Source organism: Saccopteryx leptura, chromosome 2, assembly GCF_036850995.1.
Source record: "Saccopteryx leptura isolate mSacLep1 chromosome 2, mSacLep1_pri_phased_curated, whole genome shotgun sequence".
Taxonomy (NCBI): domain Eukaryota; kingdom Metazoa; phylum Chordata; class Mammalia; order Chiroptera; family Emballonuridae; genus Saccopteryx; species Saccopteryx leptura.
This window is the reverse complement of record NC_089504.1, coordinates 230,043,413-230,062,725: the sequence shown is the minus strand read 5'-3', so window position 1 is coordinate 230,062,725 and position 19,313 is coordinate 230,043,413. Positions and strand designations below refer to the sequence as shown.

At 38.8% G+C, this 19,313-nt stretch overlaps 1 protein-coding gene across 1 annotated transcript in view; it reads right to left on the bottom strand.

Annotated features, from left to right (window-relative positions):
- Positions 1 to 3,372: 3,372 nt before the first annotated feature.
- LOC136395499 (solute carrier family 5 member 4) overlaps positions 3,373 to 19,313 on the bottom strand; it is a 33,549-nt gene continuing 17,608 nt past the window's right edge. Inside the window, exons 7-15 of the mRNA XM_066370411.1 lie at positions 18,403 to 18,483; positions 15,563 to 15,783; positions 13,819 to 13,958; positions 12,169 to 12,272; positions 10,586 to 10,736; positions 8,014 to 8,182; positions 5,736 to 5,951; positions 4,147 to 4,249; positions 3,373 to 3,765 (exon numbers count right to left, since the gene is read on the bottom strand). Of these exons, the coding sequence (XP_066226508.1) occupies positions 3,551 to 3,765; positions 4,147 to 4,249; positions 5,736 to 5,951; positions 8,014 to 8,182; positions 10,586 to 10,736; positions 12,169 to 12,272; positions 13,819 to 13,958; positions 15,563 to 15,783; positions 18,403 to 18,483 (1,400 nt within the window). The 3' untranslated portion in view covers positions 3,373 to 3,550. The remainder of the gene's footprint in view (positions 3,766 to 4,146; positions 4,250 to 5,735; positions 5,952 to 8,013; positions 8,183 to 10,585; positions 10,737 to 12,168; positions 12,273 to 13,818; positions 13,959 to 15,562; positions 15,784 to 18,402; positions 18,484 to 19,313) is intronic.

The window sequence follows — 19,313 nt, the reverse complement described above, 5'->3', positions numbered from 1 at the left end:
ATCCCAGCAGCTTTACACACTGAAGAAACTGATGATCAGCTTAGCTGCCACTGGCTCCTGCAGATTCCACCAGTTTTTGCCTCACAGATATTCACATTCACTGATGACAGCTACCTGAATCCCTGCTGGCTCCCTGAACACCCAGCCCCTGCCTGTCACTGCCAGGACTCAAGATCTGCACTAGCAGCCAACTCAGTCTTCTGTGGCTGTGCAAGAGTACAGGACACCAGCCTAGGAAGCTGGTCCCCACCACCATGTGTGCATTTAGAGCTGTCTCCTCTAGCTATGCACTCGTGTGCTGCTGGCCTGATGCCCACCACCAGCATCCATCGCCATGCACACACCTGTGTCAAGAGCCTGAAGCCACAGAAGTGCATGTTGACAGCTAGGGCTCCCGCAGCTGATTGTGGGTTGGATTTGGCCCTGTCTTCTGCCCCTGGACTGCACCGCTGGGCTCATCTCTAGCTAGCCTCTGCAGCTGTGTACCACCTTGTCCCAACTGGCGCTGGCTTCCACCTCCTTGCAACTGTGGCAAGACGCAGTGGCCATGGTAGACTACACTGGTAGCCAGAGCCCTCACAACTGCTAGTGTGCCTGCAGTTTTTACTTTTAAAGTAAATGGATTAAATTAACATTAAATTTATGCCCCTGTATTTTATCCATTCAGCCACTTTACACCTCTGATCAAAAGGCATAGAGTAGCTGAATGGATAAAAAACAAGACCCAACTACGTGCTACTTACAAGACATTCACTTCAGCTTCAAGGACACATATAGTCTCAAAATTTTCCATCAAAGTGAAAATCATGCTATATTTGCCATGAGATAAATAGACTTTAAGTTAAAAACTGGAACAAGAAACAAAGAAGGTCATTATATAATAATAAAAGGGTCAATTCATTAAGAGGATATAACAACGGTAAGTATATATGCATTGGACATTGGAGGACCTAAATATATTAAACAAATACAAACAGATCTGAATGGGGTAATAGATAAAAATACAACAATAATAAAGAAGTACAATGATGCATTTTCAATAATAAATAGATCACCTAGGTCAGAAACCAATTAGGAAATATTGGACTTAAGTAACACTTCAGACCAAGTGGACTTGACAGAGATATACAGAACATTCCATCTAGCAACAGCAGGGTACACATTCTTTTCAAATGCATATGGAACATTCTCTAGGACACATCATGTTAAGTCCCAAACAAGTTTCAGCAAATTTAAAGGTTTACCAAGTATCTTTTCCAACCACAATGGCATGAAACTAAAAATTAGTGACAGGAATAAAATTAGAAAAGTCACAAATATGTGGAAATCAAACCATACACTTCTGAACAACCAATGGGTCAAAGATGAAATCAAAGAGAAGTAAAAAAAGTATCTTGAAACAAAACTCAGGCTGGCAAAATTTCAATTTTATGATAGAATAGCAGTAAGAGAGGTATCTGTCACCTTCTGTGGATAATACGTAAGAGGAAATATTATCTGGGGAGGAATCAATTATTATGAAACAATCAAGGAGACTTAAAAATATCTTGAAACAAAAATGGAAACATAACATACCAAAAATAAATTATAAAAATTATAAATAAGTCCACAAAAAATAAAATTATTTTCTAGTCATCAAATTGACAAGTATTAAATTAGACTTATAATACACTCTGTAATTAAGGGTGTGAGTGTGTGAGTAATAGTGCCTTTCATACAGTAATGATGAGAGGATAAATTGGTGAATCCTTTTTGGAACACAAATTTTAAAATTTTATCAGAAAAGTAAATGTTTATACCGCTTGACCCAGTATTTTATTTGTAAGAATCAATCATTAAAAGAAAAACAACTTCTCCAATGTGCTAAAGGTGAATATACATTATGGTGGTCAAATATTCTTGGTGAAAATAATTGAAAACAACTTGAAAGTTTCTCAGTGAAAAAATGGTCAAATTATGGTAAACGATTTTATGGGATAACATGTGACTATTAAAAAGGAGGGATACCTATACCTACTAATAGGCAAAGAACGCCAAGATAAATTATATATAAAAAAGTTAGTCATGGATCAACACACAAAGTCAGATTGCATTATGTATAAATATGAGTATATTTAGACATACATACAAACGACTAGAAAAATTAATATTAGCTTTAAACTAACAACTATTTTGAAAGTAATGGGGCAGACGGGAGAGATGAGTTGTCAGTGGAAAGTATTATATTTAATTCTATAGACCAAAGCATTGTTTAAATTTTCATAACAATATCCTAGGTAGGTATTTTTTGTGTAATTTATAAAAACATTTATATTTGTTGATTTCCTTTTACAACAGTGTGTTTTAAATCTGTATATAGTCTTACATAGAGTTAATTAACATCTACAATGTCAAAAAAAAACCCAACACAGAAATAGGCAGAGAAAGATATATATTTAAGTAACAATGCCAATAAATAAATTGTTAATATCTAAAATTAGATTGTGGTAATAGGCACAACTAAGACTATTTTAAAATACACTGAAATGTACCCTTAAAAAGTACATTTTATGATATGTAATTTATATTTTAATAAAGCAGTTTAAAAAAATCCATGGCTTGATATGCTAACTTTTAGTGGGGGATGACTTATTTTAAGGCAGAAGCTAATAATTTCTAATAAGTTTATGAGAATATTTACAACAGGCATTTCTCACTCACTTCCCCTCAACAATTAGGAAATCTTTATTTTTTGGTTTTTTTAAAAAATTAAATTAGAGGCGGGTGGGGGGGAAGTCCAGACAGAGAGGCTCTCACATGCGCCCTGACTGGATCCACCTGGCAAGTCCCCTACTTGGCGATGGTCTGCTGATCTAGGGCCACTGCTCCATTGCTCAGTAACTGAGCTATCTTAGTGCCTGAGACGAGGCCATGGAGACATTCTCAGCGCCCAGAACCAACTTGCTCAAAACCATTTGAGCCACTGCTGCAGGAGGAGAAGGGGGAGGAGAGAGAAGGGGGAGAAGTGGAGAAGCAGATGGTCGCTTCTCCTGTGTGCCCTGTGTGCCCTGACTGGGAATTGAACCTGGGACTTCCACATGCCGGTACGCTCTACCGCTGAGCCAACTGTCCAGGGCCAGGAAATATTTCTATTTGTCAAATCATTGAGATCAGTGAGGTAAAGATGGGAGGAAAATGTCACTGTTTTTCAGATGAGGAGGTTACTAAGGGAGGCAGAGTTGGGAGAAGCATTGCTTTCCAAGAGGAAACCTCTGGAAATAACAGAAAACAAGTTTAACATAGGACAATCTTCTGGTGAACTATAAAAATCAAAGATTGAGATCCAAATTCTCCTAGTTTACACACGCAGATGCAGTCATTTCACTGGCTTTCTGAATTACCAACTCTTTCTCTTTATTTATTAACACAAAGGAACAGCAAAAGCTAAAAGTCAGGTCTATAGTTATAAAATTACAAACTGTTTATTTTCCTTTTTCAACACAACAAAATCTAGAGATGAAAAATAAAAAATATCCTTTGCTTAATAAGTATTCTAGTGGCTCAGATGAGTTCAGGCAAAGTAGCCGTGGACAAAGATGGCCACAGTCAGGAGGAGGATGGCATTGATGTTCACTACAGTCCTCCATAATGGCTTCTCAGATGTGTCCGTCAGCTTCTTCCTCAGGGCTTCTTCCTCCTCTTTGCTCAGCTTGGGGCCTTTCTTCTGAAAACCACAGAATATGTCATAAGCTTTCTTGAAACATCCGCGAGTTTCCTCAGGATTGTCTGCAACAAAGAAAGATAAACAAATGATCACAAAACACGGGAAATAAAACTCTCGTCAAGGTGGTACAGATGACTGTGAAGAATAATCACAGCTACCTCTATGTGTTAGAGAATGTCCTGAGAAAATACAGATAACTCCGGTTATATAAAAATAGAACACTTTTGCATAACACAAAGTCCAAAAAACCAAGCTAAACCAGTGACAAACTGGAGGAAAACATTCACATTTTATATAAAACAGGGCTTAATATCCTTAGTATGAATGAATTTCTTGAAATAGAGAAAATCCTACAAACAACTCCAGGTAAATGGACCAGAGAGATGAATAAACAGTTCAAAGAAGAATGGTAGTTCTGAAATCAAATGTGAACCAGATATTACCTTCATCAACGTCGTCATCAGCTTCTTCATGTCGTTTGTCTTCTGCATCTAAATCGATTCGTTCCTCTGTACTGTTCCGAAGAGCCCAGCATAGGCGATACAGCTGCCCCGGGGACACAGACAAGCACATTAGTGATGAGCAAATGTTTACATTAATACAATGGCACATATATTGTTCAGTGCAAAAAACCCCAAAACATCAAACAGCACAGGAAAATATAGATAACCAAGAGAAGGTCTTATACACTCATTCACCAAAACACACTATTTTTAACTATTTCTCTAATATATTTAAAACTCCTACTGCTGGGTTTATAATTTCATAAAAGTCAAAGATTTATCTGACACACTATAACCTGGCTTTACTCACTGTTCTGTTACTCAACTGCTCTTAGCTAAAGCATTATTACTTTGTCTGGTTAGACATTATTACTTTGATAACTTTTAAATTTATTCTTAAGTTTCATTTCTGGATCCATCATGTTTAGATAGTATCTAGGTACTCTTATTAAGTTCTGATAGAAATTTATACCCTTACACGCCAGTTTTCCTGACCACATCCAAACTTTTGTCAACTTGACCATGATTTTAAAACTGTCAAAATTTGTAGAATTTTAATTGTTTTCTGTAAATATAATTAAGATTTACATGCTTAGTCTGTATGTTGATTAAAAAATTTGAAAATAAATAACATTTATGCTATGACACAACTTTTTTGGTCCCATAGATCTAAAATCTGTGATTGGATGCAATGAATAAATACCAACCAGCTCTAGGTCATTTTAAGAAAATTGTTTCTAGTGTCAAATAGGTTTTTAAAAATATAATCCACTTGTCTATGAAATTCTACTTACCCCCAAACAGGTCCAGCCCAGATGGTAGCCCTCCTACGAAGTAGTTTTCAGTCTCTTAGGCAACACTCATTGCTCAGTTTAGTGAGTGTTCAGATTTACCTCCTAAATGCATTCTGGAGTTATTAGAGGATGAAGCCCATATCCTAATTCCACATTTCTTTTTATTTTTTATTTTTCTGAAGTAGGAAATGGAGAGGCAGTCAGACAGACTCCCGCATGCACCTGACCAGGATCCACCTGGCATGCCCACCAGGAGGCGATGCTCTGCCCATCTGGGGCGTTGCTCTGTTGCAACCAGAGCCATTCTAGTGCCTGAGGCAGAGGCCACAGAGCCATCCTCAGCGCCCAGGCCAACTTTGCTCCAATGGAGCCTTGGCTACAGGAGGGGAAGAGAGAGACAGAGAGGAAGGAGAGGAGGAGGGGTGGAGAAGCAGATGGGTGCTTCTCCTGTGTGCCTTGGCTGGGAATCGAACCCGGACTCCTGCACGCCAGGCCGACGCTCTACCACTGAGCCAACTGGCCAGGGCTAATTACACATTTCTTAATTCACTATGCTTTTAATATATCAGGTGCAAATTATTGTTTAGTTGAATAATTGCATGATAATCTCTTAGGTTCCTTCTAGGTCTAATGGTGTTATGATTCTGTTGCCTGGGACTTATACACCAATTGAAACTTTAGAAGGCAAAGAACTCTTATTTTAAAATGAGCATCTATCTATTAGTCATTACTCACATGTATCTCAGGAATGGGTTTTGTTAACAGGGAGACTCCCAGGATGACAAGTACGGAAATTACAAATAGAATCATGGCAAAGTACAGATAGTGCACTCCACAGATGATCTTGGGACAGTCACTGGCAGCCACGCAGCTCCCTGTTCCATAGGCAAATTCTGTAATCATACGTATAAGGCCGATCACAAGTCCAATGATTAGACCCCAGAAGGCTCCCTGCAAAAGAAGCAAGAACAAAATCAGGATATTTAGAAAAGAGGAGAAGCTCATTTTATTTAGTAGGTCACAATTATCATCCTACTTGCTTTTTCCGCCTAGAACCAACACATGGCTAACCCTGAACACAAGGTCACCAGAAAGTAGGGAAAACTCGCCAGTGCATGTGTTTACTAGTGGGCTGTTGCTCTCCGTGGTCTTGAACCATCCTTGCACTATTAATTCTCCAACTTCCAGGACACTACAGGTATCCCCCACTTTTCAAGTTTACACTATGTGTCACTTTGCATTTGTGAAAAATCTACATTATTAGGACTCGTTTCCGCTAACTGAAAAAAATTCAAAGAGGATTTTCACTTTTACAAAAAAAGGCAAAATGTGGAAATAGTTTTTTAACACTTGTTTTTCAGTGCACCCTTATAGAGGTGGCGTGCACTGACCGGAGCAATGAGAGTGACCCCACCAAGCTTTTTCCCTGGAACCACACTCCATTTCTCAGCATCAGGATGCCCTGGATTTGAACTGTGTTTGTGAGTATCGTGCTTTATCTTGATTTGTCTCATGCGTCCATTAGCAAGATAAGTCCCAATGTATCAGAAAAGCCTAAGAGAGGTTATTATTTGGGTTTGAAAATGCTCAAAAAATTTTCCGTATAAATTAGTGGTAAACTTCTTCACTTTATGCTTTTTAGGCTTAGGTAAAGTTTCATAAAAATATTATCCTTGTGGATAGCAGGGGAAACCTGTACTGTCTACTCTAACCCAAGTTTATGTTTACCTTGACTTTTATTTTATATATAGATTTAAAAACTGGCAACATTTTGTAGAATAAAAAGAACTATGCCTTATGTTACACAATTTACAGAGTTGACATTAGTTATGATACTTCTATTAAGCCTTTGACAATTAAAAGCATTCATTTTCTCTGTGAAGTGGTGGGGGTGGAGAGATGTGTGCCCTGTTCCCTTGATTAAGATGTTATGTTTAGTGGATACTGTCTTACATAGAGATTAAGAGTATATGCTTTGGATGGAGGAAGACGTGAGTCTGAATCCCAAGATCCCACTTACTAATACAAAGTAACATGTGGAGAACACATAGATATTAATTTCCTGTATCTGATCCTCATCTGAAAATTATGACAATAAGGCTAACACCTGGGGACAATTAAGGTGTGAAATGTACGTGGTCCATAATAATTGTTTCTTTATGCAATTATACATTAATGTATTTCAAACTATTATAGTGAGGTAGGTTTTCTTCTAAGCATTTCATGTTTAAAGAAATCTTTTTAAATCCTTACAGCAATCCTATAAGACAGGCACTGTGATTATCTTCATTTTACAGAGTCAAATGGTTTTTTTAATATCACAATGATAGGCCCTGGCTGGTTGGCTCAGTGGTAGAGCATCAGACTGGCATATGGGTGTCCCAGGTTCGATTCACAGTCAGGGCACATAGGAGATGTGCCCATCTGCTTCTCCACCCTTCCTGCTCTTGCTTTTCTCTCTCTTCACCTCCTACAGTCATGGCTCGATTGGAGAGAGTTGGCCCAGGGTGCTGAGGATGGCTCCATGGCCTCCTCTTCAGGCACTAAGAAGAGTTCAGTTGCTGAGCAACGGAGCAATGTCCCAGATGGGTAGAGCTTTGCCCTCTAGTGGGTTTGCCGAGTGGATCCTGGTTGGGGCACATGCGGGAGTCGGTCTCTGCCTTCCCTTCTCTCACTGAATAATAATAATAATAATAATAATAATAATAAAAAGGTCACAATGATATTAAGTGGTAGAGGCAGGATTAGATCCTGGCAGTCTTACTCCAACTCTTGTATTCTTTGGCACTGTGCCATGTATGTATATATTTTGTAAGAAATACAAAAACCACTATGAGTGTGCAGTACCTATTTTCACACTTGGATGAGAGTCCGGAATTGTGGCTGATCACAGTTAAAAATGGAGATGTGCCTTGAGTTGTATAAATTTGGTGGAAAGAAGGCATTTTTCTACTAGTGAAAGACATTTTTTCTCCCTCCAGCAGGAAGGAAATGCTCCCTCATTTTCACTTACCTGTTCATTGACTCTTTTACAGAAGATGGCAAGCAGGAAGACAGCACTGACTGGAGGTGCAAGGTAGCTAGAAATTGATTCCACGTAATGAAACAGTTGTCCATTTTGAGATACTTGTACTAAAGGGACCCACAAAATGCTGATAACAATTAAAAAAATGATAAACAACCTGGGAAGAAAACAGAATAATTTCAGTGTTAATCAAAAGCATTGCTGGTTTTGTTTATACTGCTCACAAAAATTAAGGGATATTTCAAAATGAATATGAAGTGATAAAATATCCTTTAATTTTTGTGAGCAGTATAGTTCTTGAATTCATTCTTGTGGCCATTCATTGATTTTTCCATAGAAAGTCAAGCTTCTTGACATCAGGCCATATCATGCTTAATGACTGTTCATTAGTAAAATGTCAATAAAGCAATAGTTTACCTACATATGTATATAATAGCTTCAACTGTGAGATTAAAAATCCATTTATAAAAACAGTTTAAATATCAGCATGTGGTTAATAATTCTCTAATGTAGTTTATACATTGTATCAATTAGGAAAAACACAACACCATTTCTAAATAATTATTTGAATGATAAAGAAATTAGACTCCAGCCTGGCCTGTAGTGGCGCAGTGGCTAAAGCGTCGACCTGGAATGCTGAGGTCGCTGGTTTGAAACCCCAGGCTGATTGTACATACAGCAAGCAATCAATGAACAATTAAAGTGAAACAATTATGAGTTGATACTTCTTGCTCCATCCTGCCCTCTATAAAATCAATAAATAAAATCTTAAAAAAATTAAACTCCTATTTTGCTCTTTTTTTCTAGCTTGAGAGAAACTGAGTCAGTTTGCACACTTTAGAATAAAAATATCTTCTCTCCTAGAATGCTGAGTGAATTGACCAGAAATGCTAATTTGTGCATTTTACTACTTGAGTCCTTTGGCAAGTAGAAAGAATGGGTTAAAATATTGATATGCAGTACAAATCTATTAGAGGCTCCCGGGGTCCAGGGACCATGACTGAGTCACTTTTTAAAGCTTTGCAATATTCTTTTGTACTTGTCATGTGAATAAACCAATAATAACAGTTTACTGGACTCTCTGTGAAAGCTCATTGCTTGTCTGTGCCCACCTGAAACAGAGAGGTGGGAGTAGGGAGAACCGGGAACAAACATTTGGGCAGAAGACTGAGGCCCATGTCTCATTTAAGCTTTACAAAACCTCTGTAACCCTTTCGATAACTATATGTGATAAACCACGCAAAGTCCAAGCACACTAGAGCTCAGTAAAGAGTCAATAAATAACACCTACTATCGTTATTGTCATCATCACTGGAAAGCAAATTAGGTGCCTCTTTTGCTCTTTTACATCCAGTTGTTTTCACTCACGTGTACAATAAAATCCAAAGTCCTGTTATAGCTGAAATGGCCTGCATCACTTCCCCTCTCACTACGTTTCTGACCTTGTTTCTTATCACTCTCGTCATGGGCCAAGTTCATCTCCTGTTGTTCTCACACGCACCCCACGTGACTGTGGAGGAATGTAGCACTTACTGTTCCTCCCTACTGAGCCTTGGGGTTCCCGGCACACTTTCCCAGGGCTCCGCTCAAATATCATTTCTTCGGGGAAGCCTCTCTGAGCATCTGTCATAAGGAACCTGATCCTTTAATCCTGCTTTAATTTTCTTCCTAGAATTTTTTACCACTGGATATAGAATATATTTATTGTCTATCTTCTCCACAAAGGCATAAGTCCTATGCAGCATAAAATTATTTTCCATATATATGTCATTTTTTTATATTTGGATGTTGGGAAATAGTAGACATTTAATATGAAAGAGAGAAAAAGAAAAACTCATTAATTGATCATTGAGAATTAAAAGGGATTTATATACAAGATTGTATACCTATTAGTGGGCTATTGCATCTTTGGCCTACTGACCTCTAGTCCAATACTTTCTCTATCACAGAAACACAGATGCTTACTGGTCTTCCTCTCCTGGAGCATTTATCCAAAGTCAAGATTTGGATTAACTGAACCCTTGGAATTTCTCCAAGTGCTTAATTTACCAAAAACAATTGTTGCTATATTCAACAAAGCACAGTCTTTTAAATAGGTGGTTAGTTTCTCTCAACATTTCATTTTAAAATAAAAACAGTTGGTAAACTCCTCTGCAGTACAGTGTGGATGCCCTTTAATCTGTTATTTTCTTCACGTAATATGCATGGAAACTTCTAGAAATGATGCATTAACCTATGAGAATAGGTAGAAACTTTATACCCCAGGAAAAACATTGATGGAATTTCATGAAGATGTGGTTGGGAGAGGGTGTGAAGGGAAGAATAAGAGACAATCAGAGCTATTTGGAAGTCTGCAAAATAACTATTTCACTTAAAAGTATGATCCTAAATTTTGTATCTAGAAGGAGATAAAGTTGGATCAAATGACCTCTAATGTTCCTTTACCCACTCTAGAACTCTACGGTTAGTTTCTGGAAACCCAAAGATGAGGAAGCTCTGTTTCACTTCCATATTTCTACTTTTTCAGAAAAATTTTAGATGGAAGCCAGGATTCTCTCACCGTCCAGCTATAAGGAGCTCCTTCTCTGATGCCCGCTTCCGTATCTTGGTGTAGAGGTCCATGGTGAAGAGAGTGCTGGCACTGTTGAAGATGGAGGTCAGGGAGCTCATGAGAGAGGCCAACATGACTGACAGCATCAGGCCTCGCAGTCCTGGGGCCAGAAGAGGATGCAATCACTGGTTAGGATGCAATCACATGCAAACTGGCTGCCATGATCTATGGTTACCTTGCCAAACTAGAGTCATTCAAAGATGAAAGTGTCACCTGGAACATTTATTAACTGATGTGCTTATCAACACATGCCATCATGTAGCATTTTCTGTATATTTCTTGGGGTGATTTGATAATAATCCAGTATAGAATTTTAATTCTAAATATAAATTTAGAGATCATTGGCTGGGACCTGTGTTTGGAAGAAAGGAAACAGTGTTATACTGTCTTTTTTCCTTTTATGTGGAAGAACTGCTAGATTCTTGGAGACTTAGGGAACTGAAGAAGGAAAAGCCTAGTAGGTGGTTCTGTTGAAGAAATTTTTAGTAGGACAAGCAAAAAGTTTTGAGATATTACGGCAACTTCATCCTCCAGGTTCCTCTGCCTAGAATAATGCCACTGAACATCCTAGGATGAAGCGTTGAATAGGTGGATGGGTGATGTACCTTGTGGGTTATGCTCCCTTCTTTCTGACAATGTGCATGTGTGTCAGGGAGAAGAAATGTTATAGAAAGGTTAGCTATCTTTTGATGGGCCTAAGGTACAACATCACTTGGTCATTTCTGAACCACATGACCTGCTGTTTCTAATCACAGCAGATCACCTTCTGCATCCTAGTAATTCACTTGCTTCATGTGTGTGTTTGATCTCCTATTTCATGAAACTAGAATGTGAGTTCCAAGGGGTAGGTGACCTTGTGCCTACCTCACTAATGTTTTCTAAGCACCAGGGAAGTTTCTGGCACATAGTAGGCACAATTATACTGAGGTATAATTGATGAATAACAACTGTATGTATTTATGGTGTATGACATGATGCTTTGATGTATATATACACTGAAATGATTATCACAGTCAAGCTAATTAAAATATTCATCATCTCATATAGTCATTACTATCTTGTTTTGTTGTGAGAATGATTAGGATCTATTCTTTTAGCAAATTTCAAGTATACAACACATCAACTATAGTCCCCATGCTATACTGTAGATTTCCAGATTTATTCATATTATAACTGAAAGGTTGTACCCTTTGACCAACATCTTCCTATTTCCCCTATCCCAAAGCCCCTGGAAACCACCATTCAATTTCTCTGTTTCTTTAGATTCTGTATATACAAGGGACATCATGCCTTTCTGTGTCTGGCTTATTTCACATACTGTAATGTCCTCCAGGTTCATTTATGTTGTCATAAATGGCAGGATTTCCTTCCTTATTAAGGATGAAAAAAGTTTCACTATCTATCTATTATCTATCTATCTATCTATCTATCTATCTATCTATCTATCTATCTATCTATCACATACCTACCTACCTATTTATTTATCATCACACTTCCCTTATCCATTTATCTGAGCATGAACATTTTCTTACCGTCAGGCATTAGTTCCATCACCAGTATTGGGTAGGCATAGTTACTGCAGCCAACTTCAGTGCCACAGTGTTTCACACATTCAGAAGGTACAACACAGGCTACCCTATCTGAAAAGAAATTCAGATAAGTGGGTTCAGTGAGTGGGGCCCAAACACATAACATCTACCAACACAGAGGCAAGTTGTAAGATCATGGGTCTGGAAATTGAAGGTTTGGCATTAAACTTTATACAACCAGTCTGGTTCCCCTTTGCCAGGAACACAACTTTCTAAGTGTCTCACAGATGTAGCTCTCCTTGCACTGACCTATGGGGCAGAGCTCTGTCTTGGGATGTGGCCCAGATAGAGCATTAGGAGCAAACAGAAGGAGCTGATTCCATACTTCGGATGAAGTACAAGAGCATAAATCCTCCCAGGAGCACAGAACTCCAGTGATAAAGCAACAGCACCACCACTCAGGAAGTTAATCCTTCGTCTAATCATTTAGCCTAGTGTTTTTCTCCCATATCTAAGAAGAGGTGTCACTTGTGATGTTGTTGGGGTGACTGTCCATGTGGGACGATGTCTCATTCATTGTGGTAGTTGCATAGTACCTTGGTGATATTTTTGCTTAAAGGACATTATGAAAACAGATAGCAAAAATTGATATAAAAAAATCACCCATAATACTAATACCTTAGCACATTAGCTTCTTTTAGATTTTTTTTATTCCTTTCTAATCTTCTTCTGGAGAGAAATGTCCTTTTTGCATAACTATAGTAATTGTTGAAATAATAGTTTACAGTCTGCTTTTTACATCTAACATAATAACTTCAGCATTCCACCAAGTTTTTTTGTTTTGTTTTTGTTTTTTTACTGAGTTTTGAGATAGTATACAATAATATCTTTGGCTACTCCCTATTTGTTGGATATCCACCCAGTATTTACTACAATGTTGCAGTAGGAAGGGATATTGGTCACTTGATGTTCATCTTAACAAGTCTTCAGCTAAATAAACTGATGCCCAGTTGAGAAAACATGAAGTGAATTCATTGTTAACTGATAGATTGCCCCAAAAGAAATCAGAAATCTGGATTAGCTAAGAAATATTCTGCCATATTTCCTTAACTCTTCATAATAAACGTTTTTAAGGAAAATTTTCAACATTAGTAGTTACTCTCAGCTGACTCAGAAATTAAAACATTCCCAATAACCCAATTCCAAAGTAGTGAAGGTGGGTACAGTTCTCCAATCAGCTTAGAGGGACCAAGAAGTGACAGTGCATCTCCAAGACCCTCTCAGTCAGTGACGTCCCGGACTGAACCACCTCAACTCACCTATAACTCCCATTTTCCCAGTTCTACCTCATGCTCCTGCATTATCCTCTAGACTTGCTTAAATCCTAGCTACTCATGGAAGCAAGACAAAACAAACTCAAATGTCTACAAAGAGACAGGCATGCTGTATAAAATAGATAAGAGAATAGAATGTCCGATACAGAAAACTTTTTTGCTCTGACCTTCTGCACAATGTGTTAATATCCTCTTGGAATTTTGTGTTTACTTCCAAACATAATGTGTTTTCTAGTTACTAAGGTTTTTCATACATTGAAACCACTATTTGTAACTCAAGCATAAAAAACGAGCAAACGAACATTTGTGGATTCAGGACTTGCCTGTAAACAAGATGCGGCTGATCATCCCTGGCATCACCATGAGGAACATGGGCAGCAGCTTCAGGTACCCACACATGACACAGGCTGCCTTCACGTGAGACATGTCCTTGCCTGACAGGCAACGCTGTACAATGACCTGCCAAGAAAATACGATCTTGTCATGAAACAACCAGAGGATGACTTTAAAGAAGGGGTGTGCCTCTTTCCAGGGATTAATGTTACAATAAGAAATATTCCTGTTTACAGGAATATTCCATTTCAGCAGATGTCCTGATGCTCAGTGTATGTGCAGTGTACAAATAAGTGTGTTCTGAAGCTTTTCATCTTATTGATACATTTTTACAAATGTGTTCCCAAGGAATAAAGATTATTCTTGCTTGAAAAAAAAAAAAAAAAAAAAAGAAATGGGATGATGACTAGTGAATAATGAGCTTTGGAGTAAAAGCTGGACTTGAATCCCTACTTCTCTTTTTTTTGTATTTTTCTGAAGTAGAAGCAGGGAGGTAGAAAGACAGACTCCTGTGTGCGCTCGACCTGGATCCACCTGGCATGCCCACGAGGGGGCGATGCTCTGCCCATCTGGGCATTGCTCCATTGCAACTAGAGACATTCAAGTGCCTGAGGCAGAGACCATGGAGCCATCCTCAGCGCCTGGGCCAACTTTGCTCCAATGGAGCCTTGGCTGTGGGAAGGGAAGAGAGAGAGATAGAGAGAAAGGAGAGGGGGAAAGGTGGAGAAGCAGATGGGTACTTCTCCTGTGTGCCTGGCTGGGAATCAAACCCGGGACTTCCACACACCAAGCTGATGCTCTATTGCTGAGCCAACTGGCCAGGGCCCGTACTCCTCTTAAATGAGTACCTGACTCCTGTGAATTTCAGGTTTCTCACCTCTAAATAAGGGTATCTTTTGTAGGGCATCCTGAATATTTGGTAAAACGCTCCAATTTCCCGAAACACATATATAAGTTGGAAATAATTTCCCCAAAGTCGTGGATTTATTGTCTTCTGACTTCAACTAGTACTGTTGAGAAGCTGGAAGTTATTCTTGAACCTTTGGGTGTGACCTGTTTTTCTATTGTCCTCAGCATTCACTAAAAAGTACTGTTGTGTGTGGAGCTATTTTTGTCCATTGTGATGAGTCACTGCATACCTGATTAACCTGGTAACTGATCTCACCAAAATTGCAAATTAGATTTATTGGGAGGATGGGAGGATAAGAGGTCTGCTTGTGTGAGGTTGAAGATGGAACATTAGAAAAGCTAAATCTTCAGCTCTCATTATGGGAAGCCAATAGAAAAATCCTAACACTGGAAAATTAAGATGTAGCAATAAAAATATTTATTTGAACAACCTGGGGGTCAAGTTTATGATCAAATTCTGATCTAATGGGTCTAGGTAGCATCTGAGAGTATCTATTTCTAATGAGCTCCAAGGTGTGTCATTCATGCCAATGGTTCACAGATCATACAATGAGTACCAGGATTTAGGGAAGAGAAATAGACCCCAAAACAAGTGACTGAAGGAGCCAAAAGTGTTTACCTTTGAAGGGCAAGAAATATGGTAGAAAGAGGGACATCAGAAAATTATTTTGCACAAGGTTTGTAGAACTGTTTGACTTTTTAAATGGTGTGTGTGTGTGTGTGTGTGTGTGTGTATACAAAATAGAAACTATATGATTTTCTAGGAGAAGAAAAAGAACAACATAACATATCCACACCACACACACACACACACACTTTACCTGATCTGTACACCAGTACCATAGAGCTGTGAGGGTCATTCCAACTATCATTCCTGGCCATGGAATATCCCCAGTGACAGCATCTTGGTAAATGTGGAAGGAGTCTGCCTGAGGAGTGTAGCACCTAGGGCTGATGGTCAGGTTGTCCCCTTCGATGATGGATGGGATGGCATTCATATACTTCTCGGTAAAACTCTCATAACCTCCAACTTTTTCAAATGCTGAAAGAGCATTCGATGAAATAAAATGTTTTACAAAAAAATGCAATACCCAGTTTTTGTAATTATTCCTTTGTGGTGGAGATACTCAGCACCTCTGATCAGCCTGGTCATAGTCTCATTATCCTTCTCTCAGGATCTATGTTTTTCCAGTACCTCCATTGGTACCAACTATGCTATCAGATTTCCTTTCACAAAGTTCAGAAAGCAAACCACCTTTTAACTTTTTTTGTTATGGTGCTTTTGAAAAATTTGATTTAGTACCTCACCTTATAACAAAAACATAACTGCAAGCCACCAGCCAGATGTTGATGTTTCATAACCATCAGAGCAGAAATAAACCTGAAGGTGAACTAACAGAGTGAGCCTACCAAAATCAGTCACTGGAAAGTCCCAATGCCTCTGAAAGGGCCAGGAAGCAATGGCCTCTCTTTCTGACACAGAGCCTGGCTAGTCTGACCTTATGCCTAGTCAGATTTTCTGGAGTAATACTGTATTCTACCTATGTTATAATAAAAAATTGAAAAGAGGAGCAGAAATTGGAGGAAGCAGATTATGTGTGGTGAGGGGAAATGGTGAGACTCAGCCACTGAGGGTCTAGAAAAGCTAGAGCGGTATAGAAAAGAACCGAAATGGATGGAAATCCTAGAAAGATGAGCCCAGGCATCTAGGGCCACTTAGTATAAGTTCAAATTGTGCAAAATTCATTGGAGTATCATTGCTGTAGAGTTAAGGCTGACATTAATTTATTTCATGTATTTGAGTACAGTATGTTTGTATGTACCAAACATGGTGCTGGGATTCTGTGCAAAACGAATGTGTAAGGCAGGAACTCAACATAGTGGAGGATACAGACAATGCAAAGAAATTGTTCTGATGAGGGGAATATGGTTTGTAACAAAAACACATGAGGGACCCTAGGATGTGAGAGACTCTTCCCTGCTCATCCTAAGGATGAAAGACATGAGACTTCGAGAGGTTGGTGCTAAGTATTGCATCACTGGGGCCAGAACCCAAAGAACTATGAGCAAGCCTAGCATAGAAGTTCTGGCTGACTACATAGAAACAAGGAATTGGTACTAACAGTTGCCTCTGGGACAGAACTGGGTCACAGAACTTTCTGCAATGATCTACTCTGTATCTGTGCTGTCTAATATGGAAACCACCAGCCATATGTTGGGCACTTAAAATATGGCTATGCAGATGAAAAACTAAAATTTATTTAGTTAATTTGAATATAAGTAGCCATATGTGACTAATGGTACCCATGTTATGTCAAAACCAACTATCATTATGAATTTGTCTTTGCAATCCTCTCAGCTTTTTAAAATTAAATTTAATGGGGTGACATTGGTTAATAGGATCATATAGATTTCAAGTGTACATATCTATGATATATGATCGGTATATTGCATTATGTGCCCACCACCTAATCTATCAGCTTTTGCATCATGTGTTTTCTTTTCTTTTTTTTCAGTAAGAGGAGGGAAGGAAAAGACAGACTCCCACATGCACCCTGACCAGGATCCACCTGGTGAGCAATGCCCACTAGTGAGCAATGCTCTACCCATCTGGGGCATAGCTCTGTTGCTCAGCAACTGAGTTCTTCTTAGCACCTGAGGTGGAGGCCATGGAGCCACTCTCAGTACCCAAGGCCAACTCGCTCCAATTGAGCCATGACTGCAGGAGGATAAGAAAGAGAGAGAGAGAGAGAGAAAAAAAAAAGCAAGAGGAGAAGGGTGGAGAAGCAGATGGGCACTTCTGTGTGCTCTGACTGGGAATTGAACCTGGGACATTCACACGCCCGGCCGACTCTCTACCACTGAGCCAACCAGCCAGGGCTGCCTCATATGTTTTCAAGCTTTGTGATTAGGTGCATGCATATGCAGAATTGTACACAGAGGAGCTTGAGTGTGTGGAATATGATCACTGCAAGACAGGGGAGGGATGAAAAGACATTTTTTACCCCATAACCTTTTTACTTCATGCATGTATTTGCTTTGCAAGGATAAACAAATACCATAATAAAGTAAATAAAAACTAGCAAGCTGTATATTAGATTCACCAACGATACTTGCTGGTATGACTTTCTCATGAGAATAAACTGATGACACTAAATACGTGAGAGTCACAGAGAAAAATCCAACCTGTATTTACAGACTCTAGCAATATCTTTTAAAATTTTCCACTTAAAACAAAATAGTCTTAATGAAGTTCATATTCAGTTATCTAATTTTTCTAATATTTAATTAAGCCTTTATTTTATGAAAATTTTATGTGAATGAAGGGTTTCTGTTCATGAGTTCAATGCACCAATATTGTGTAAAATTATCAACTCAGTCATACTAATTTTGTTTATTCTGAACACAAAGGTAGTAAGATTAAACAAGATCATTAACCTGAGCAATTTTTTTAAAGGAAACTCAGTTCTTTTCCCTCACTTCTTCATGTTGCCCTAGAACAGCAAGAAAGAAATTAATAGACATTTCAATCATGTGAATTATATAAATGAAGGGAAAATGTGACCAGATAGAACCAGAAGGCAGCAATAATGAACAGACAGACTGAACAGATACAAGTCCCATGATTTCTGGCTGCTGAGGCACACTGTCATTCACTTACCAAACGTCATGAGAATAAATGAACCAATCAGCATGATGAAGGTCTGGAGGGTGTCTGTGTAAATAACTGAGGCCAAGCCCCCTGTGGAGAGCACAAAAGAACCAGAATGTTTTATTCATGTGCCATCACCTACTTGCCTTCACCCCTAGGTCCTCCGTTTCCCAAACCCTGGAAATGATTCAACAGAGAACACACCAAAAGCTCCTGGCTGGGCTACCAAGTTCCTCTTGGCATCACTATTTCCTTAGAAGTGTTGTCTCTTGTTGATTCTTCTGTCTTCCCAGCCTAACTCTGGCTCAAGCTGTATATTAGATTCACCAACGATACTTGCTGGTATGACTTGATAGAGGAGTTCTACCTTTGTGTGAGTTTTGGATATTAAGTAGGGGAAAAGGCAATGTTTTAATATTCTGAAAGTTTCCCATAAAAATCCCTCAGTTTGCTCTACTTCACGCAGCATACCTGCTCTCTAAATATTGGGTGAAGCCATTTTTGCTCTAGTGTTGGGACATATCATTGTTTCATTAGTTAAATATCAGATACTATTGTTGACTTGTGTTTTGCTGCAATGCTGTACAACTTTCAGCACTGACCACAACTTCTTTTTCAACTGTATACTCGCTAAACCAGGCATGGCCAACAGTTTTTGCCCCCGGGCCAGATTAGAAAGAAAACTTTTTTCATGGGCTGGACGAAATATTAAAATTTTAAAATGTTGGTCTCTAGAAGATGGTAGCGGAGTAGGCTGATGCACAGATGCCCAGCTCTCACCACCAAACTGGAATACAAATCAATTTAGGAAAAATCAGCATGAAAAACCAACTCTGGACTACAAGAACAGCTCTCAAAAACCAAAGAGCAAAGAAGAAGCCACAACAAACCTGGTAGGGAACGCCTGAATCTCCCCTGCT